This window comes from Epinephelus fuscoguttatus, linkage group LG10 (genome assembly GCF_011397635.1).
Source record: "Epinephelus fuscoguttatus linkage group LG10, E.fuscoguttatus.final_Chr_v1".
Classification (NCBI taxonomy): Eukaryota; Metazoa; Chordata; class Actinopteri; order Perciformes; family Serranidae; genus Epinephelus; species Epinephelus fuscoguttatus.
In genome coordinates, this window is record NC_064761.1 from 2,550,205 (window position 1) to 2,571,574 (window position 21,370).

Consider the following 21,370-nt stretch of genomic DNA (forward strand, 5'->3'; position numbering starts at 1 on the left):
AAAGCACTTTGTGACTGTATTTTAAGGTGCAATAAAATAGAGTTTACTATTAATAATGTATATTTAAAACATTTCCAAAGCAGTATGTTAATTCCAAACTAAAACTACTGTTTTTCTAATGTCATAACTTTTTCGGGAATTTCATGACTGAGGGAACCTTGAATGATATTTACATTTCTGAAGTTCCTCTTGTTGTGGATTCATCATGTCCTAATCATGAGCAAAAAAATTCAAGACAACAAACACTGAAAATATACAAAAACTATTTTTTTACTTCCCAAAAGCAAAAAGTGTACAAAGATCAGTTGGTAAGTATTTACATGAATGAAAAGGAATATTGAGACGTCTGATGGATGATGTTGCCCTTTGTCAAGCGTCTTTGAGTATCGGGAAAAGCACTATATAAATCCAATGTATTATTTAATAGTATCAGAGATTTTGAAAGAATGTTCACATTGTTGTGCCTTATTTATTGAAGTGAGTTGAGGGAGACTGTTTCTGATTAAACACAGATAGAAACACCTCCACAGCTGTGGTCTCTGGCTGTAAACAACTACACCACTATCATCTGGTATCTACTGCTCAATGTCCAAACTGTGACTGTGAACCAACTCAGCTGAATCAGAGTGAAGTGCTGCTGTCTTGGTGATGACAGTGCTCTCCCCCAGGAGAAGATGCTGCTTTGTGGAGTTTTAATTGTGCTGGGAGGCCTCCTGCATGATGGCCGAACACAGACTCAACATCTGCAGGTATTCATTTGCACCGTCTGACAGGCACTTACTCACAACCTGAACCAGAGAGGAAACACAAGCACAAACATTAGCTTCTACGTGAGATATCAGAGTCTATTATGGACACAATAAAATCAGTGAACCCTGACAGTGCTCATCAAATGTTGCCTCTTGTGACTGTCTTTGGTTGGATGAGTTGTAAATGAGTAAATGAGTTGTAGTGCCAGCTTTTCGTGTTACTGCCTTCAAAGTCAACTTGTTATGGAACGCTTATTGTTCAACCACAGCTAAAATCAGAGCTTTGATCTCTGCACGAACCCAATAAGGCTATTTAAAATATTAAATTCTAATCCTGTTCTGAATTTATTCTCTTTATATACTTTCTAAAAAGCAATTATTTAGTGATGAAAAAGAGCAGATAAAAGTATTGATAAAGCACCAAACCTAAAAGGAGTACTGATAAGAGTAGTAGTATCAATAACATATTAACAAAACCCATCCCTAGTAGTAGAGTTGTCCTGAACTGATCCTAATAATCATTACTGGGGTCCATCCAGGTATATTTTAATGGATAAATATCGGCTAAAATAAACCTGATCAAATGCACATGCTTTTTTTACTTCAGTGGTTCTCAAGCGGCCCAGTCACGGGTACCAGCTTTCTCCTCAGTCAACAGATCAAGGTCCACACAGTTTAATACTTTCAGCAGCATACTTGCATTTGGCCATGTCATCGAACTATACTGCTGTCTCTGTAAAGTGGCTGTCTGTTATTCACTCACTCAACAGCAGGAAACAGTACTTCAGTATAATAGCTCTGTGCCAGAAATTCACTGTCCTTCAAAATAAAGTGTATTTTTTTTTTTTTTTTTTACACAAACTTGACACGTTTGTGAGTCACTTGCGGTCCATTCAGAATGGACCCACAACCCATTTTTGGACCATGACCAACCAGTTGGAACCACTGCTTCACTGTTCTCTTCTTTCTTTTACCCACCTGAGCCTGCTAGTATTGCAAAACAGCTTTCCTTTATGCATGAGCATTTCATGTGTATATGCACGTGAAAATTATATGGGTGCACCAGTCCATGAGACTCTGAACAAACACCCACAAACATCTAATGCTCTCCTTCTTGTTAGCAAAAAGACATATTCAAAACCTTCCAGTTGCAGCTTTTTACTTTTAGCTGGCACTGACCATCACTTTGAATAAAATGGCAAATGTCACCAGCAGCAGCTCATATCAATGTCATCACAATGATTCAGTGAGTAATCTGACAACAGACAGAAAATAAACTCAGCTGTTGTCAGGTTTGTGTACCGTCTGTATTCCGCCAAATGCAGAGAAAATTACTCTGAAGTACCTCAGCATAACAGTTTTGTTTTTTTTGTTGTTTTTTTTTTTGCAATTTCAACTGCTTCAACAGATTGATTCGTCTTCTTTTCTTCCAGCTGATTATGTCACATCAATTTCAGGACTTATATTCTTCCATAATTTATTCTCATTATTCTCATCAATGTAATAGTTTTGAAACAAGTAGTATGTAAATGAAGAAAAAGAAAGCATGCCCATATTAGTAGGCTATGCTCGTCATGTGCCAGATACATATTTAATTATCAGTTAGGTAAACATAAGTTTCCCACTGGAATCAGAATCAGATACTCCGTATTAACAGGCTCAGATTAGGTTTAGGGCCCACCAAACATAACCAGGACACCCCTATGAGCCAGTCCTCTACGTCTCTATTGGTTAAGAGAAGTCATGATTTTACAGCACTCCTTTTATATCAGCTGTGCAGCTTTGATTCTCAAGTCATCTGAGCGTATGTCTGATTTGGCTGCAGTTTAACTGTGGTTCTCCAGAATTTAATCAATGTGTAGTAACTCCTGTTGATCATCACTCAGTTACTAGATTAACTGACAAAGAAAACATAAAGTTTAACAGGAGAATCCCTTGAGTTCTACCAGAACCAGCACTACATTACATCACTTACCGCCATCTTCTCTGTAATGGCTGACTTCTGCTTGTCACTCAGGTCCTGTTCTATGATAGACTCATGAAGCTGACTCAGGATCTGTGTGGCTGCATAGCCTTCATCCACCATGTTCTGACAGAGGAGACATTAAACATGTGAGAATGTGACATGCAGTATGTGAGGGAATGCTGATGAATTACACATTTGCTGCAAATGTAAGAGTTGACAATTGACCTTTTGGATATAAAATGTCATCACTTCATTATTTTATTCTATCAGACATCTGTGTGAAGTTTTGTCATAATTAGCATATGAATTCTTGAGTAATGGCCAAAAACATGTTTTATGAGACTACCAAATTCTTATCAGTTTATTCTTGAGTCTAGGGCTGTAATCTTGGTCGACTAAAGTCGCGCATAATCTTCAACTAATCGATCAGTCGTGGGGAAAAAAAAAAATCTGCACGTTATTTTTACTTCTGTGATGGTGTGTCTGTGTCACTCTGCAGTTACACCTCTACACTAGTCAGCAGTGGAGGACTGTGTTAAGTGCTGTAAAGTTTAGTTCAAATTAAACTTTATTTATATAGTTGATTCAAAACTCACACTGGGTTCCTACACATTTGGAATTTCAAAATTCCATACTTTTCCATACCCTAATTTCCAGACTTCTCTGTGTCCCCCCCCCCCCGAGAATATGCGCCATCTGTAAATATATCACTGTATCATATTTCACATCATATTTAATTATTCTTAATAGGCGACTATAACCAAGTACCATAATGGCATGCAAATAAAAACTCAGGTAAGTTCAATGTCTGGGCTGAGGCAAAAAGGTTGGGACTCTGGGTGCAAGCGATGCAGTAACGAGACGTCTGCGTTTTTTCCTTTCATGTGGCTCAGAATCACCTTCTCCCCCATGTTGGCGATATCAAACAATTTCACACAAAGCTTGCATCTAGCTCTGTGTGTGAATTGGGAATCCTTGGCCAACCAGTATTAGTAGTAGTAGTATTAACTAGGGATGTCCCGATCCAGCTTTTTCACTTCCGATCCGATACCGATATTACAGCCTTGAGTTTTGGCCGATACCGATACCGATCCAAGCGCGTATTATACATATTCACTTATTTTGTTGTCAGTCATGTTAGAAAAGGTTTGATCAAGCAATATTACTCTAACAAGAACAACTACTTAATCCGGTTAGTTAGAATGATCCACAACAGTTGGTATAAGAAACTGACCTGTTTATTGTTAACTGGGTTAAATAAACAAACTTTAAACTTGAACATTAACATTAAATGAAAAATATAGTTGGTTTGCTTTGGCTGCTTTGGCCCCTTAATAAATAGAAAATAAATCAACACAAGAAATCTTTAAAATGTCTAATATTGAAATTAAAACAGCAGCAAGACTCCACACACTTGTGCTTTGCCCCCCTAATAAATAAAAAAAAGATTAACACCACAAGACATTGTTGACATTTAACAAACAATGCAGCCTTTCCTTTTCAGTTATTTTAGTAGTGTCAGTGCCAGCCTGGTGCTGCTGTTTCCTGGGACCAACAGAGGGGACAAAAAACCACACACAATATTGTACAACTGTTTAAAGCAATAGTCCATCCATGGCTCCAGTTTCACTAATTGTGCCCAAAACAATGCCATCAGTGCTCTTTACTTAAACAGTAAGAGTGTAAACCAAATAAAAATATCACTCTCAAAAAACCAGAGCAGAAAACAAATAGTCAGTTAACTAAATTGACCGCTACTCTTCCTACCCTCTGTGCGTGGGTACGTCCCAAGTCCCTTAAAATTAATGCTAACCACCTAACCTAGCCACCTTACCTAACTGTTTAGTCCCTCTCACTTAGGAAAACATTTAAGGAGTCAGGAGTTAGGAGTGAGGAGCGAGGATTGCTGATAAGAGACATGAGACGGCCTTACTCTGAAGCGTCACGTAAAGCGACGTCCTATTCTGGTGACGGCGGCACCTATGAGCGGCACAGCTGGATCTGCTGCATAATGGAGCCAGCGTTTGGCGTACATCCCAAGTCACATTATATTCGCAGATCTAAGCCGTAACCCCCCCCCCCGCCGTCATGACTTACCATTGTTATTGAGTCATTTGCTGAAGTTCGTGGCAATTAAAGAACGGTCTATAGCCCTACCACTATCACTGTGATGAGCATCATTATCATTATTATTATCACTATTATTAAATCCACTCGCCATCATTCAACAAGTCAGCTGCTGAGTGAATAAGACATCAGACCTGTCAGTCTACCTCAATCAATTCAATTTTATTTATAAAGCCCAATATCACAAATCACAATTTGCCTCACAGGGCTTTACAGTATACAACATCCCTCTGTCCTTAGGACCCTCGCAGCGGATAAGGAAAAACTCCCCAAAAAAAACCCTTTAACGGGGGAAAAAACGAGAAACCTCAGGAAGAGCAACTGAGGAGGGATCCCTCGTGACAGACGTGCGATAGATAGATAGAACAGATCAACATAATAAATTAACAGTAATCCATATGAGACAGAGAGAGAGAGAGACAGACAAAGAGAGAGAGACAGAGAGAGATGCAGGACAGACGGTAATGACAGTAGCTTACAACAACATTAATGAAAGTAATAATAATAATTAATATTAATAATTAATATTACCTACAGCCTATTAAACATTATTTCACTCACATGACATGCAGGACAATTAATGATGGGCAAATGTGTTTGTGTATATGTTTGTGTATGTGTGTGTGCGTGGTGTTATATCACTCGAGCAGCTGCACATTTAACGGCCACGCATCACAGACAGTCCGCTGAACACCGCAACCGGTTGTGAATGAAATAAACTTAATTACAACATGACAGTCTTGCACGAAATATCATTAACGTTACTCTTTGTAGTCACGCAGGCATGTGAATTACAGCGTTTCATTGCAAAGAATGCATGTAACGGGTACACTTGCGCTGTTCCTCTGCCATCTCGTTCAAATAAGACAGACGAAGGGGGCGGGTATTTATACTTCATGGCCTCAAGCTGAAAAAGACTTCCTGTTAGGAACCTCTCGTGTTACCTTACTCATTGCACCTAACAGATCCCTCCTAACGCCTAACGCTAACTCCTTACTGGCAGGAATAAGAGACATGAGACGGCCTTAAAGATGGCGGAGCTCGAACGACTTCCAGTTCAAGTAAGGAGTTAGGAGTTAGCAGTATAAAATAAGAGACTTGGGACGTAGCCCGTGTCTGCCGTCTGCATGCTGGCCTGGTGGATTGATATTAAGTGCTGGAGCGGATCACTGGAATGGACTTCTTGAATCGTGGAGCGCTGGGCTTGCCGGAAAACCTGATCGGACTCTTTGAAAAACTGGATCGGAGTTCTTGGATTGGCATTTTTCCATGCAGTCCGATCCGATGCCGATGCACGGTTTTTGCTAATATCGGCAGCCGATACCGATCCGAATATCGGATTGGGACATCCCTAGTATTAACCAGTAGGTATTGTCAAACCATCCATCCAAAAACTTGCATCTACCCATTGTGAACCACGTGAAACTTGTCTTCTTGTCGAAGGTGCAGTGTTGGGAGTGAAACTTGATACCTGGGGGGCTGGAGGAGGGTCATGGGGCAGCGGACTGGACATACCACTTGTCAATCAGGTAAAAGGGGCGGGATGTTTTCTGAGACGTTTGCTCTCACACAAACTGTGTTTGGCCCGGCATAAAACACAATCCGGATTGATTCAATTATTTTTGGAAATACATAATTTTCTATTTTAGAAAACAGTATTTTAGAACAGTGGTAATAGTCTGGAAACAAATATTTTTCCATACTTTATTTTTCATTTTCCATACATTTTAATTCCTGGAAATTGATCAAATTTATTTCCATACTTTTCCATAATTGCGCAGGAACCCTGCTCACATTAAACATGGCTTAATAGAGACAGTTTCCAACACAAGTACGCACATTCGCTTCACTATAAATCGCAGAACTGACAGGCAAACACTTGTCTTCATCTGGACACATTTCCCCCACCAATACAACATGCTAACGTTATTAGCACAAGTCTATGGCATTTTACATTGTATAAACTAGCCTAGCTTCTAGCAACCTTTTCCTCTTCTCATATAAGACCAGAGACAACAGCAACATGTAAGAAAGGTAACGGTACATAATTTGGCTCCATTACAACTCACGACATTCACCGACAAAACAACTGTCTTATGCTAAACACGTTTTCCAAGCAAATACAGCATGCTAACGTTATTAGCGCCAGCCTATGGCATTTTACATGGTATACATTAGCCTAGCGACGAACGGAGATTTCCTCTGCTCATATGAAGCCAGGATAAATCCCGAAGTATAAATCCCTGAAGGATAAAGCACACACACAACTTAAAATGCTATTTTAGTGGAGGCTTTACTGTCTTCACAATTTACTGTTTCTTATCTGTGAAATACAAGTAAATTCAAGCTTCGCCGCAGGAAATAATGGATCCTGTAAAGCTGCTGATGTAGCACTTTTGTCCTTATGAAAGTAACACAGCGATTATTCGACTAATGAGAATTTGGTCGGACGAGAGCATAGCAACCAAATAATCGACTAGTCGACCAGGAGACTACAGCCCTACTTGAGTCCAAGTGGACGTCTGTGCCAAATTTGAGGAAATTCCCTCTAGGTCTTCTTGAGATGTTGAATTTACAAGAATGAGACAGACGCATGGTCGCAGTGATCTTGACCATTGGCCACCAAAAACTAAATAATTCATCCTGAGTCCAAGTGAATGTTGGTGCCAAATTTGAAAAAATTCCCCTCATGGTCTTCTTGAGATATCGCATTGATGAAAATGAGACAGATGCAACGTTACACTGATCTTGACCATTGACCACCAAAATCTACTTGGGCTGCCTCTGACTAAGAATGTTCCTAGTCAACCAATAGTCGTCATTTAGGGCCATTAGTCGACTAATCACCTGCATGTTTACGATATTAATGTAATTATCAAATTATATATTCCTGGCTGGGCAACACAATGGTTTGACTTGAAGGTCGAAGAAAGAATAGTACCAGTAACATTGTTAACACTGTGCTACATTACAGAGAAATACAAAACCGTTCTGATGAACCTTCATTAATGTAAGGTACCAGCCCTGGAAATTAAGGGCCGTACACATGCCGCGTCTTTAACCGCCTGGAAAATGTGAGGTCGGGCGCTGGGTACTACTCTTGTGCCTTTTTTGTTCCAGCTTTAAAGAGCGTGGCAGCAAGTTGCGTAGCATAGTCTATTTACCTGCAATCCTGAGTGCAGAGCTTATCTTCTTCCAGGTACTGTTTCAAGTGTGTAGACCTATCTGTGAGACACATGTAAAGCTCTGGGCAGCCCTTAACTACACAAAAAAAGAAATTTTCCTTATTTATTACAGACTGAATATGTACGAAACAAGGGAAAGATATCTGTCAGCTGTGATTGGTTTGTAATGTGACTCCTGTCTGACTGCTGAGCATGGCCTCTTCCTGCGTCCTTTGAAATTAAATTTCCACATGGTGCAGTCACATAGGTTTTGATTTACAGTACAGGCCAAAAGTTTGGACACACCTTCTCATTCAATGCGTTTTCTTTTTTTTCATGACTATTTACATTGCAGATTCTCACTGAAGGCATCAAAACTATGAATGAACACATGTGGAGTTATGTACTTAACAAAAAATGGTGAAATAACTGAAAACATGTTTTATATTCTAGTTTCTTCAAAATAGCCACCCTTTGCTCTGATTACTGCTTTGCACACTCTTGGCATTCTCTCCATGAGCTTCAAGAGGTAGTCACCTGAAATGGTTTCCACTTCACAGGTGTGCCTTATCAGGGTTAATTAGTGGAATTTCTTGCTTTATCAATGGAGTTGGGACCATCAGTTGTGTTGTGCAGAAGTCAGGTTAATACACAGCCGACAGCCCTATTGGACAACTGTTAAAATTCATATTATGGCAAGAACCAATCAGCTAACTAAAGAAAAACAAGTGGCCATCATTACTTTAAGAAATGAAGGTCAGTCAGTCCGGAAAATTGCAAAAACTTTAAATGTGTCCCCAAGTGGAGTTGCAAAAACCACCAAGCGCTACAACGAAACTGGCACACATGAGGACCGACCCAGGAAAGGAAGACCAAGAGTCACCTCTGCTTCTGAGGATAAGTTCATCCGAGTCACCAGCCTCAGAAATGGCAAGTTAACAGCAGCTCAGATCAGAGACCAGATGAATGCCACACAGAGTTCTAGCAGCAGACCCATCTCTAGAACAACTGTTAAGAGGAGACTGCGCGAATCAGGCCTTCATGGTCAAATAGCTGCTAGGAAACCACTGCTAAGGAGAGGCAACAAGCAGAAGAGATTTGTTTGGGCCAAGAAACACAAGGAATGGACATTAGACCAGTGGAAATCTGTGCTTTGGTCTGATGAGTCCAAATTTGAGATCTTTGGTTCCAACCGCCGTGTCTTTGTGAGTCGCAGAAAAGGTGAACGGATGGATTCCACATGCCTGGTTCCCACTGTGAAGCATGGAGGAGGAGGTGTGATGGTGTGGGGGTGTTTTGCTGGTGACACTGTTGGGGATTTATTCAAAATTGAAGGCACACTGAACCAGCATGGCTACCACAGCATCCTGCAGCGACATGCCATCCCATCCGCTTTGCGTTTAGTTGGATGATCATTTATTTTTCAACAGGACAATGACCCCAAACACACCTCCAGGCTGTGTAAGGGCTATTTGACCAAGAAGGAGAGTGATGGAGTGCTGCGGCAGATGACCTGGCCTCCACAGTCACCGGACCTGAACCCAATCGAGATGGTTTGGGGTGAGCTGGACCGCAGAGTGAAGGCAAAGGGGCCAACAAGTGCTAAACACCTCTGGGAACTCCTTCAAGACTGTTGGAAAACCATTTCAGGTGACTACCTCTTGAAGCTCATGGAGAGAATGCCAAGAGTGTGCAAAGCAGTAATCAGAGCAAAGGGTGGCTATTTTGAAGAAACTAGAATATAAAACATGTTTTCAGTTATTTCACCTTTTTTTGTTAAGTACATAACTCCACATGTGTTCATTCATAGTTTTGATGCCTTCAGTGAGAATCTACAATGTAAATAGTCATGAAAATAAAGAAAACACATTGAATGAGAAGGTGTGTCCAAACTTTTGGCCTGTACTGTATTTTGATGAGTTGCAGCTCCTAATAAAGCTTCAAGTTTGCTTGTTTTTTTTTTCTGCGACAAAGCAACCAATTAAATCTCGTTAACTAATAACCTTTCTGGTCAAGTGACATTTGGTCGCCCTAAAATCTACTCAGTTCATCGTAGAGTCCAAGTGGATGTTGATGCCAAATTTGAAGAAATACCCTCAAGGTGTTTTTGAGATATCATGTTCACAAGAAGGGGATGGATGGACAATCCGAAAACATAATGAGTCACATGTTGACTATGAGCTCCTGCTGACGTGCTGACTTATTGCGGTAAGCAAGTTGTGTCATTTCCAGTGTTTCTGTGACAGTGTCTCTGTACTGCTCTGGTGAATTCCACTTGCCTGCTTTCTCACCTCAGTTGCTTTAACGCTGCTTTTACGTCTACTTCAAGTCATAACCCACACTGGTTCTGTTTAAGCACCTATAAGCTCTCCTCCTTTCTACGACTTTCTCGCTAATCTCTTAGCTGTTGTTTGCACGCTCTTAGCCTTGTTAGCTACATTAGCTTAGCCATGGCTTCTCCTTCTCCTGCTCTTTCTTGCCCGGTGTGTCAAATGTTCAGTTATGCCTCTGCCTCCTTTAGCAACAGTGGTAATTGTAATAAGTGTAGCTTATTTGCTGGGTTGGAGGCGAGGCTTAGTGAATTAGAAGCGCGGCTCCGCACCATGGAAAACCATTCAGTAGCTGCGGTAGTTAGCCAGCCCCCTGTAGCCGGTGCAGAGCCACATAGCATAGCCTTAGCCTCTGCTAACTGTCCTCCGGTAACTCCCGTTCAGCCGGGAGGTTGGGTCACGGTCCGCCAGAAGCACAGCTCCAAGCCGAAGCCCACGGCTCACCACCAGCCTGTTCACGTTTCCAACCGCTTTTCCCCACTCAGCGACACACCCGCTGAGGATAAAACTCTGGTTATTGGCAGCTCTATTCTGAGAAACGTGAAGTTAGCAACACCAGCGACCATAGTCAAATGCATCCCTGGGGCCAGAGCGGACGACATTGAATCAAATTTAAAACTGCTGGCTAAAGCTAAACGTAGATTCACTAAGATTGTTATTCACGTCGGCGGCAATGACACCCGGTTACGCCAATCGGAGGTCACTAAAATTAATATTGCCTCGGTGTGTGAATATGCAAAAACGATGTCGGACTCCGTAGTTTTCTGTGGACCCCTCCCAAATCTGACCAGTGATGACATGTTTAGCCGCATGTCATCATTTAACCACTGGCTGTTCAGGTGGTGTCCAGCAAACGATGTGGGTTTCGTTAATAATTGGCAAACTTTCTGGGGAAAACCTGGTCTTATTAGGAGAGACGGCATTCATCCCACTTTGGATGGAGCTGCTCTCATTTCTAGGAACCTGGCAAACTTTATTAGTAATTTAAATCCCTGACAACCCAGAGTTGAGACCAGGACTCGGAGGCGCAGTCCTAAACGCCTCTCTGAGCTTCTAGTTCAGTTACCCAGCCATAGTTTTAATAGTTTTATACAAACGGTGTCTGTCCCCCGACCGCCTAAATTATCCAAATCTAAAATTAAACAAAGAGGAGTTGTGCATAACAACCTCATAAAAATTAAAACCTCTTCTGTGACAGAAAGACAAAACAGGAGAATTAAATGCGGACTGTTAAATATCAGGTCTCTATCGTCTAAAGCAGTGTTAGTAAAATAATTAATATCAGATAATCATATTGATTTACTCAGTCTCACTGAAACCTGGCTGTGTCAAGATGAATATGTCAGTCTAAATGAGTCCACTCCTCCCAGTCATAATAATACCCACATTCCTCGAGGCAGCGGCCGAGGAGGGGGAGTTGCAGCCATTTTTAACTCTAGTCTGTTAATCAGCCCTAAACCTAAACTAGATTATAATTCATTTGAAAGCCTCGTTCTTAGTCTTTTACATCCGACCTGGAAAACCTCACAGCCACTTTTATTTGTCATAGTGTACCGTGCTCCTGGCCCGTATTCTGAATTTTTATCTGAATTCTCAGAGTTTTTATCCAGTTTAGTTCTTAAATCAGATAAAGTTATTATTGTAGGCGATTTTAACATTCATGTCGACGTTGATAATGACTCCCTGGCTACCGCGTTTATCTCATTATTAGACTCCATTGGCTTCAGTCAGGGTGTACATGAACCTACTCATTGTTTTAACCATACCCTCGATCTAGTTCTGACGTATGGAATTGAAATTGATAGCCTAAAAGTCTTTCCACAGAATTTCTCGCTATCGGATCATTATCTGATTACTTTTGATTTCTTTTTACTCGATTACACGCCACTCAGCAACAGTTACTATACTAGATGTTTATCAGATAGTGCTGTCGCAAAACTTAAGGAAAAGATTACTTCGTCGTTAAATTCAATACCAATACCTTCAGTAACAGAGGTTTACCGTGCTGACTTTAACCTCTCCCGAATTGATCATTTTGTGGATAGCACCGTAGGCTCGCTACGAACAACGCTCGACTCTGTAGCTCCTCTTAAAAAGAAGTTAAAAAAGCAAAGAAAGTTCGCTCCTTGGTATAACTCTCAAACCTGTAAGTTAAAACAAATATCGCGAAAATTTGAAAGGAATTGGCGATTAACCAAACTGGAAGAATCTCGTTTAATCTGGACAGACAGTCTCAAAACTTATAAGAGGGGCCTTCACAATGCCAGAGCAAACTATTACTCAGCTCTAATAGAAGACAATAAGAACAACCCCAGGTTTCTTTTCAGCACTGTAGCCAGGCTGACTGAGAGTCAAAGCTCTATTGAGCCTTGTATTCCCTTAGCCCTTAGCAGTAATGATTTTATGAGTTTTTAATGACAAAATTCTAACTATTAGAGGCAAAATTCATGACCTCCTGCCCTCAGATAGTACCTATCTAACCTCAAACACAGCTGTAAAATCTAATATATATTTAGATTGCTTCTCCCCAATTTCTCTTCAAGAATTGACTGCAGTGATTTCTTCATCCAAATCATCAACGTGTCTCTTAGACCCCATCCCAACTAGGCTACTTAAGGAGGTCTTTCCTTTAGTTAACACTCATATATTAGATATGATCAATATATCCTTATTAACAGGCTATGTACCACAGTCTTTTAAGGTAGCTGTAATTAAACCTCTCCTAAAAAAGCCCACCCTGGATCCAGAGGTGTTAGCCAACTATAGACCAATATCTAATCTTCCCTTTATGTCAAAGATCCTTGAGAAAGTAGTCGCAGACCAGCTGTGTGATTTTCTCCAGGATAATAATTTATTTGAGGAATTTCAGTCAGGATTTAGAGTGCATCATAGCACTGAGACAGCTCTAGTTAAAATTACAAATGACCTTCTGATTGCTTCAGACAAAGGACTCTGTACTTGTTTTATTAGATCTTAGTGCGGCGTTTGACACAATTGACCATCAAATTCTACTGCAGAGACTGGATCACTTAATTGGCTTAAAAGGTTCAGCACTAAGCTGGTTTAAATCTTATTTATCTGATCGTTTTCAATTTGTTGACGTTCGCAATGAACCATCCTTACGTACTAAAGTTTGTTTTGGAGTTCCACAAGGTTCTGTGCTCGGACCAATCCTGTTTACTCTATATATGCTTCCTTTAGGTAACATCATTAGAAATCACTCTATAAATTTCCATTGTTATGCGGATGATACTCAGTTGTATTTATCAATGAAGCCAGAAGAAAGCAATCAATTAACTAAACTCCATAATTGCCTTAAAGACATAAAAACTTGGATGAGCACCAATTTCCTGATGTTAAATTCAGACAAAACTGAAGTTATTGTTCTTGGCCCCAAACAACTCAGAGACTCTTTATCTGATGACATAGTTTCTCTAGATGGCATTGCTCTGGCCTCTGCCACTACCGTAAGAAAATATTTGATCAAATATTTGATCAAAATTTGTCTTTTAATTCTCATTTAAAGCAAACCTCACGGACTGCATTTTTTCATCTGCGTAATATTGCGAAAATTAGGCCTATCCTGACCCGAAAAGATGCAGAAAAATTGGTCCACGCTTTTGTTACCTCAAGGCTGGATTACTGTAACTCTCTATTATCAGGTAGCTCTAGTAAGTCCTTAAAAACTCTCCAGCTAATTCAGAATGCAGCAGCACGTGTACTAACAGGAAATAAGAAACGCGATCATATCTCTCCTGTTTTAGCTTCTCTGCACTGGCTCCCTGTAAAATCCAGAATTGAATTTAAAATCCTACTGTTAACTTATAAAGCTCTAAATGGTCAAGCTCCGTCATATCTTAGAGAGCTCATAGTGCCTTATTATCTCACCAGAACACTGCGCTCTGAGAACGCAGGGTTACTCGTGGTCCCTAAAGTCTCCAAAAGTAGATCAGGAGCCAGAGCCTTTAGCTATCAGGCTCCTCTCCTGTGGAATCATCTTCCTGTTACGGTCCGGCAGACACCGTCTCCACATTTAAGACTAGACTTAAGACTTTCCTCTTTGATAAAGCTTATAGTTAGGGCTGGCTCAGGCTTGCCCTGTACCAGCCCTTAGTTAGGCTGACTTAGGCCTAGTCTGCCAGAGGACCCCTCTATAATACACCGGGCCCCTTCTCTCTCTCTCTCTCTCTCTCTCTCTCGTATCCTATTACTGCATCTAGCTAACCCGGCCATTCTGGATGTCACTAACTCGGCTTCTTCTCCGGAGCCTTTGTGCTCCACTGTCTCTCAGATTAACTCATACCGCAGCGGTGCCTGGACAGCGTGACGTGTGTGGTTGTGCTGCTGCCGTGGTCCCGCCAGATGCCTCCTGCTGCTGCTACCATCATTAGTCATTAGTCATACTTCTTCTGTTATTATACACATATGATTATTGTCACACATGTATACTGCCAGGTATTAATACATACTTTCAACATATTGTACCGCAGTAGCCAGAACTATAACTATAATATTATTACTTTCATTAATGTTGTTGTAAGCTACTGTCATTACCTGCATATCTCTCTCTCTCTCTCTCTCTCTCTGTCTCATTGTGTCATATGGATTACTGTTAATTTATTATGCTGATCTGTTCTGTACGACATCTATTGCACGTCTGTCCATCCTGGAAGAGGGATCCCTCCTCAGTTGCTCTTCCTGAGGTTTCTACCGTTTTTTTTTCCCCGTTAAAGGGTTTTGTTGGGGAGTTTTTCCTTATCCGCTGTGAGGGTCTTAAGGACAGAGGGATGTCGTATGCTGTAAAGCCCTGTGAGGCAAATTGTGATTTGTGATATTGGGCTTTATAAATAAAATTGATTGAATTGAATTGATAATGCCTCCAGCAATAAATGCATGTCACACTAAACAAAGTGCTGAAATTTTAGGACACAAATACAGGGACAAAGCAGTGGCATGTCAGACCACCTACCCTCACAGCAACCTCTAGTTTCTCAAATGTTCCTGTGAAACAGATCTGGATCAAGTTGTCAATCATCTTGGCAGGGATGACCTACAGTATAAGAGAGCACAACAGCAGAGTGACATGAGTGGCAAGGAAAATTTCAAGTGTGCAAGACATTTTAAACACAGTTAATAAACCATCAGTTCCTTCAGTCTCCTATATGACACAAAGAAGATGATCTCACCCCGGCTATTTCAGTCACAGCATGCTCTGTGATCTCCTTGTCCACGTTAAGACGTGCAGCACTCTGGAGGAAGGTTATGGCTTTCCGCAGGTCTCCCTCAGACACCCTCACCAGTGCTGCTATACTCTAGATGAGCACAAATAGTCAAAACTTTAATACACTAGCTGTACAGTCAAAACAGATGCAGATCTCTGTGTGTGCTGGTACATGGCTGGTGTAGACTGCAGCGTTAAAATGGAGTTAAAATGGAAGTGTATCTGATCTGTCAAAAATACATCCAAACTTTGAAAAACATGGCAGAAATGCATCCTGTGTTGAGCTTGTAAGCTGTAGAAAAACACATTCCCCAACACAGTTTCACTGGACTTACAACTCAAATCAACTTAACTACGCAAGCTCACTTTTAAAAACACATCTTACAGGGAGGCTATTATCTTTTTGATTCTGTCGAATTTTAGTTCTCTAAGGTTATTTATAGCAGTATAAACGGCATTTATATTTGTTATATATATGTTACTATCCTCTCTTAAGGGGGCAGGGATAATATGCTGTCAACATACAGTGGTGTTAGAAGATATCGGGACTCCTTCTCTTTTCAGCTCACTGTGTAGCCAAAACACATTAATCTATTATTTCCACTATTTGTTCTTAAGTGGGACATTTGAGTAATTTAAGGAAGGTCTGAAATTAACTTTCATCCAGCCTACCACTGTGGCATGCAAGTTTTTTTATTTTTGTTTTGTCTGTCACTCATTGATTTTGTCTGCCCTTTTGAAATCTATGTGCTTAATCAGCACTCTGACACCCACATAAACCCATTTTTGTCTGATTTTTTAGGGAGGAAAGGGGATCTTTAGGGGGGGATAGCAGATCAGCAGTATATGATACATAGAGGTGGTAGATGCAGCTCAGCACTGTGTGCCAACTTTTTCTAGTTATAAACAGGTATGCACATAAGTGGTACGCAGGTACATGTGCTAAAAAAACAATCAATAATGCGTGACGTCAATTAGCTCACTGCGGTGCAGTGACACTGACTTTCTTGTCTAAATGTGTTTATCGTTAACACATGATGGAGTAAACTACTGAGAATACTGGGATGTCCAAAAACAACAGACAGTAAGCAGCTACTTTGTCGTTTCGCCACCTACAAAGAAGCGGCAGACTGAGCCTGAGCAGAAGAAAATAGTTTTTTCTGAGAAGTGGCTCCAAGATGTGCCATGGCTTGAAGTGAATGAGGAGCACACTGAAATGTGGTGCAGGATATACCGCTCGCATCCACATCTGGCAAACAAAGCAGACAAAGGTGCATTTTATACAAGCTCAAAGAATTTCAGTGTTCCCTTGTTTGAGAAACATGAGATAAAATAAAAGCAAGGAGCACATGAATGTGGCACAAGCCATTGCTAATAAAGAAGCTAGCCAAGAAGCAATATCCAGCCGCCCACTTGCTCAATGGCGAAACAAGCTAAATGAAGAACAGCGGCAAGCTCTTTGTAATATTTTTCTCCTCGCCTCTCATAAAGCTAAACACACACATCCCTTGTCATCCTACACTGAAGATATTCCTTTGATGAGGCGGCTAGGAATAAATGTAGGGGGTGCATATCATTCATGTGAAGCAGGAATACAGATAATGGAGACCATCGCGCACACTATAAGCGGGGAGTTAAGCGCCACGTTGGAGTTGGCTGAATTATAGGGACTGTTTTTTGATGGATCCGAGGACATTACAAATCGAGCAGGAGATTGTTTATATTGTGTCTGTGTCCAGCAGCGGAGACTTTAGGTCAGACTTTCTTGGTCTGATTGAACTGGGTGCTGAGCGGGCCACGTAGAACATCACAGAGGGCCTTGTGAAGCGTTTTCTGGACACAGGTTTGGAATTGGAAGACAAAGTTGGTCGTCATATGCACAGACGGGGCGGCTGTCAATGTCAGTATGTACAATGGCAATGTGCCAAAACTACAGCAGCTGGTTGCGGTGGGAGACCCCCTTCTGCACATTCTGCGCACACACTGGAGAACTGCGCAAAATCAGCTGATCGCAACGTTCCTTCAGTGTACACTCATTTATTCAGTGTGACATCGGTCTCTATGTTGCACGAGCTACACTAAATCAGTCTGAGATGAATTAAATCACCACAGTAGCACACGTACAATACTGTGGGCCTTTTCCTCTATAATTTTTAGCCGTGTCCAGTCAAGCCATGTTGTGCCGATTGGTGTTTCTATTATCAGTTTAGACGGCCAGTGCCACGCTGATCTGCACATCTACTCCTTCTACGGAGTAGGTCCAAAAGCCGGGCTACCCGCACTCAAGCGGGCAGAGGAGGCATCTAGCTGACCCAGCGAACCCCCGACCACTCTGCTCCCCCCCCTCAAACAAGCCGTGTGTGTTGTGAGATTCTCCTCCCCTCTGTGTTTTTAAAAGTCTCTGTGTGTTCAGCTCTTAGTACGTCTGTAGCTTCTAACTGAATGTCTGTGGTTTGGAGTTTAGTTTCTTTCCGGCGTCCTGTTTTCACTTTAAATATCTGTTTTATTTTACTGTTTCATGTTCACTATCCACCGTATTAGAAGTTGTGTAAAGTTGCTGCTCCAAAACTCAACATTTCCTTATTTTGCAGCTTCACAATAAAAGTTTTTACAAAGCAAAATAACGGGGGACTTTTATTTTTAAGACTCTATAGGAATTAAAATATGTTTATTACCTAATTAGCGAAACTTTGTATGTGGCTTTTCTTTAATTAAGACATGTCTAATAACACGGCAGGGAGGAAACTAAAAGCAGAATCAGCCACAGTGAGATGTTGATGAAGAGCTGCAGACAACAGGCTCTTACTGCACCTCTGCAAACAGCTCACCTCCAACAGGTACACTTCCTTTACCTGCCCTGCTGTGGAAAAACACATGCAACAAAAATAACAGAGGACTTATGTCGTGGATAAGCTGGAAACTGAACATGAAGTCCACTTTAGAAAATACCAAGATATATATCTAGGTTTGGGTATCGTTTGGGTTTTTTCCAATACCGATACTTTTAAAATGGTACCGGTGCTTAAATGGTGCCTGAACGGATACCTCAAAATATGAGTTTTTTTAAATGGAGGTTGAAAAGTGGCACAAATGGGCCACCTTTCAGAAGTGTGTATTTTGTATAACAGTTTTAAATTATAATAAAAACAATGTTTTTATTTATTTATTGTTGAGGCAAATTAGAAATACCTAGAAATAAATAGGTATATGAACTCTATTAACAGTTTTAAAATATAATAAACACTTAACAAATTAACATTACAATAATATTAACTCTATTAAAGTCCGGTCTCTGTAGGCAGCCCAGGCTCCGTAAATGGCAACAAAAACATTTGGGTCGAGGCTGTACCAGCCAGCCAGCGTGAGAACAGCGAAAGCACATGAACACACATGAACACACAACGAGGCTAAAAACAGAGTTCAAATGACGTTTTTCCAAACAGCTTTTTATGTCAGGGCTTCAGGACACTTAAATAACTGCGGACGAGCAGTATGGAGATATTTTGTGGTTTCAAGCGAGCTAGCTCCGTTGTGTTGTTTGAACATAAACAGAACTGACGCCCAACGGTGCTTAGCGTGCCTTTAAATAATAATACACTCAACAAATGAACGAATGAATGAATGAATGTGCATTTTGTTTCGGTCTGGTAGGTATTGGTTGTATAGGTACCGGTTCCATATAAGCACTGACTTTTGGTACCCAACCCTATATATGTATCATGTATCGCTATTCAGCCTGAAAATAAGTGAATATGAATTTTTGTCCTAAGCCCTACTGTGCATGTAAACATACTGACATACAGACAGACATACAGACAGACACGTTTCATATGCCGCAATACCGGTGAATAGCCAAAACAACATCCAGAACATGCACTGCGGGAAAGTGTTTCATCACACCACAGGTGTGCCAGTGCCGGCGAGAGTGAGAGCATAGAGAAAAGTTTAGAGGCGAGAATGGCTGCCGGAGAGAGTCCTGACAGCGAAGCAACTGTACATGATGCTAAAGAACACGATGACCCAGAACCAAAAAGACCAGTGTTTTCCCTGTATACAACTAGCAGTGGCGCACCGCCGCTGCTGAAATATGACCGCCGCTGCTGATTTTTTTTTTTCCCCCCTCCGTCTTAGCTTTTTAGAAACTATATTATATGTATTATTATTATGCGCTACAGACGCTTCATATCCAGGCCTATAGAACAGGTCTATACCTTGTCCTTTTATTAAACAAACTAAACTGTCTTATGTTATTTATCTTATTTACATGATGGCATGTCATTTCTGTCTCTACATGGTCACGCGTTTACAATTCTCCTCTGTTCTCTGTGTTGCTCACAGCACAGTTTCACCCAGATGCACACGCACACACACAGAAGCACGCACACTAGAGCACGGCTCGGCCGCATTTTCCTGACTGAAGCCAACCCGAGTCCGAGACAATTATAACCGAGCATGGCACTAATGGAGCGGAGCCTGTGTTGCTTTCAGGTGTTGTCACGTAAATTGACACGTTGTCACAAATTTCAGCACTTAAATAGGCCATAGCACAACACAGCAGCATGTCAAGTGGGCCGAACCCGAGCAAAATACCGTCAAATACCATGAAACCGATATAATTTTTTTTTTTTTTTTTTTTTAAAGTGACATGAAAATTTTGTCATACCGCCCAGCCCTAAGTGGGAACAGTGTAAAGATAACTGGAAATTTACTCAAGTTGAAAACTAAGCTTGTTACAGTAAGTCAGTGCCTCCAAATCGCAATCTTGCAATCACAATAATCAACGAAAGTCTAATTCATACTTGCAGGGGCTTGCAATTTTTCAAAAGACCCGCAATTTTTCTGCATTTTCCTGCTGACCAGAAGTCATTTGCAGCTATTTTTGTTATATTCAGTATGATTATTATAGCAAGTGATTACATGACTTATTTTTTTGGAGGTAGTAGTTTAGAACTGATGAAGGTCTAGTGCAGAAATGTTGCAAATAAATTATATATTAAGTTAGACAGTGTGCGGGAGTCCTTCTGCAACTTGGAGGTAGTAGTTTAGAAAAAAAAAAAAATTTCCCCTCCTTTTGTCATTAAACGCAATTTTTGTCATTTGCTGCAAAAAAATGCCGCAACTTTTTAATCACATTTTTTCAACAAAATTGGGCGCAAATTCAAGGGTTTGGGACGTAAATTCAAGTTTTTTTTGCTGCGAGATCCTGGAGGGACTGGTAAGTATGTGTAAAAGGCAATACTTCATAAATACACACATAAACGTGTGGAAAGGGATATGTAAGTCTGCTCTGTCTGCAGTCTCCAATCCACCACTGTTATGTTTTACACAATCACAGTGCGCAAGTTCACCCAATAGCTAATTGTTACACACAAGTTTAAACAAAATCTGTTTGTATGTAGTCTGTTTAACTTAGTTTACCAAATATCTTAAAATTTTGCGTATTCTTGTAAACTTGTAGCTGCTGGCTGAGATAAACCAGCCCCTCCTCACTCTACCAGCAGCAACATAGCTGCACGCAATTATTTAGCAATGAAAAAGAACCAACAAGAGTACTGATAAAGCATTGAAGTGGTAAGAATTAGCAATAGAGTAGTAGTATCAACAAAATCCTAATGATACCCATCCCTGACAAAAAGGCAAGGCCATATCATCATATTGTCTTTTACCTCCTTGGTGTACTTGAGGTTCTCCTTCTCACAGATTTCCAGCAACCGCTCTTCTTGAATCTGATTGGCTAGAGGTTTGAAACGAAATTTGGAACACCTGGACGTCAGAGGCTCAATAATCCTAGAGAACACAGAGACACATAGGAG

At 40.8% G+C, this 21,370-nt stretch overlaps 1 protein-coding gene across 2 annotated transcripts in view; it reads right to left on the minus strand.

The window, feature by feature from the left end:
- Positions 1–246: 246 nt before the first annotated feature.
- Positions 247–21,370, minus strand: part of rfc4 (replication factor C (activator 1) 4) — a 33,701-nt gene continuing 12,577 nt past the window's right edge. For both annotated transcript variants that reach the window (XM_049588087.1, XM_049588086.1), the window contains exons 7-11: positions 21,224–21,344; positions 15,523–15,648; positions 15,306–15,386; positions 2,725–2,838; positions 247–788 (exon numbers count right to left, since the gene is read on the minus strand). In XM_049588087.1, coding sequence (XP_049444044.1) covers positions 693–788; positions 2,725–2,838; positions 15,306–15,386; positions 15,523–15,648; positions 21,224–21,344 — 538 coding nt within the window. In that variant the 3' untranslated portion in view covers positions 247–692. The remainder of the gene's footprint in view (positions 789–2,724; positions 2,839–15,305; positions 15,387–15,522; positions 15,649–21,223; positions 21,345–21,370) is intronic.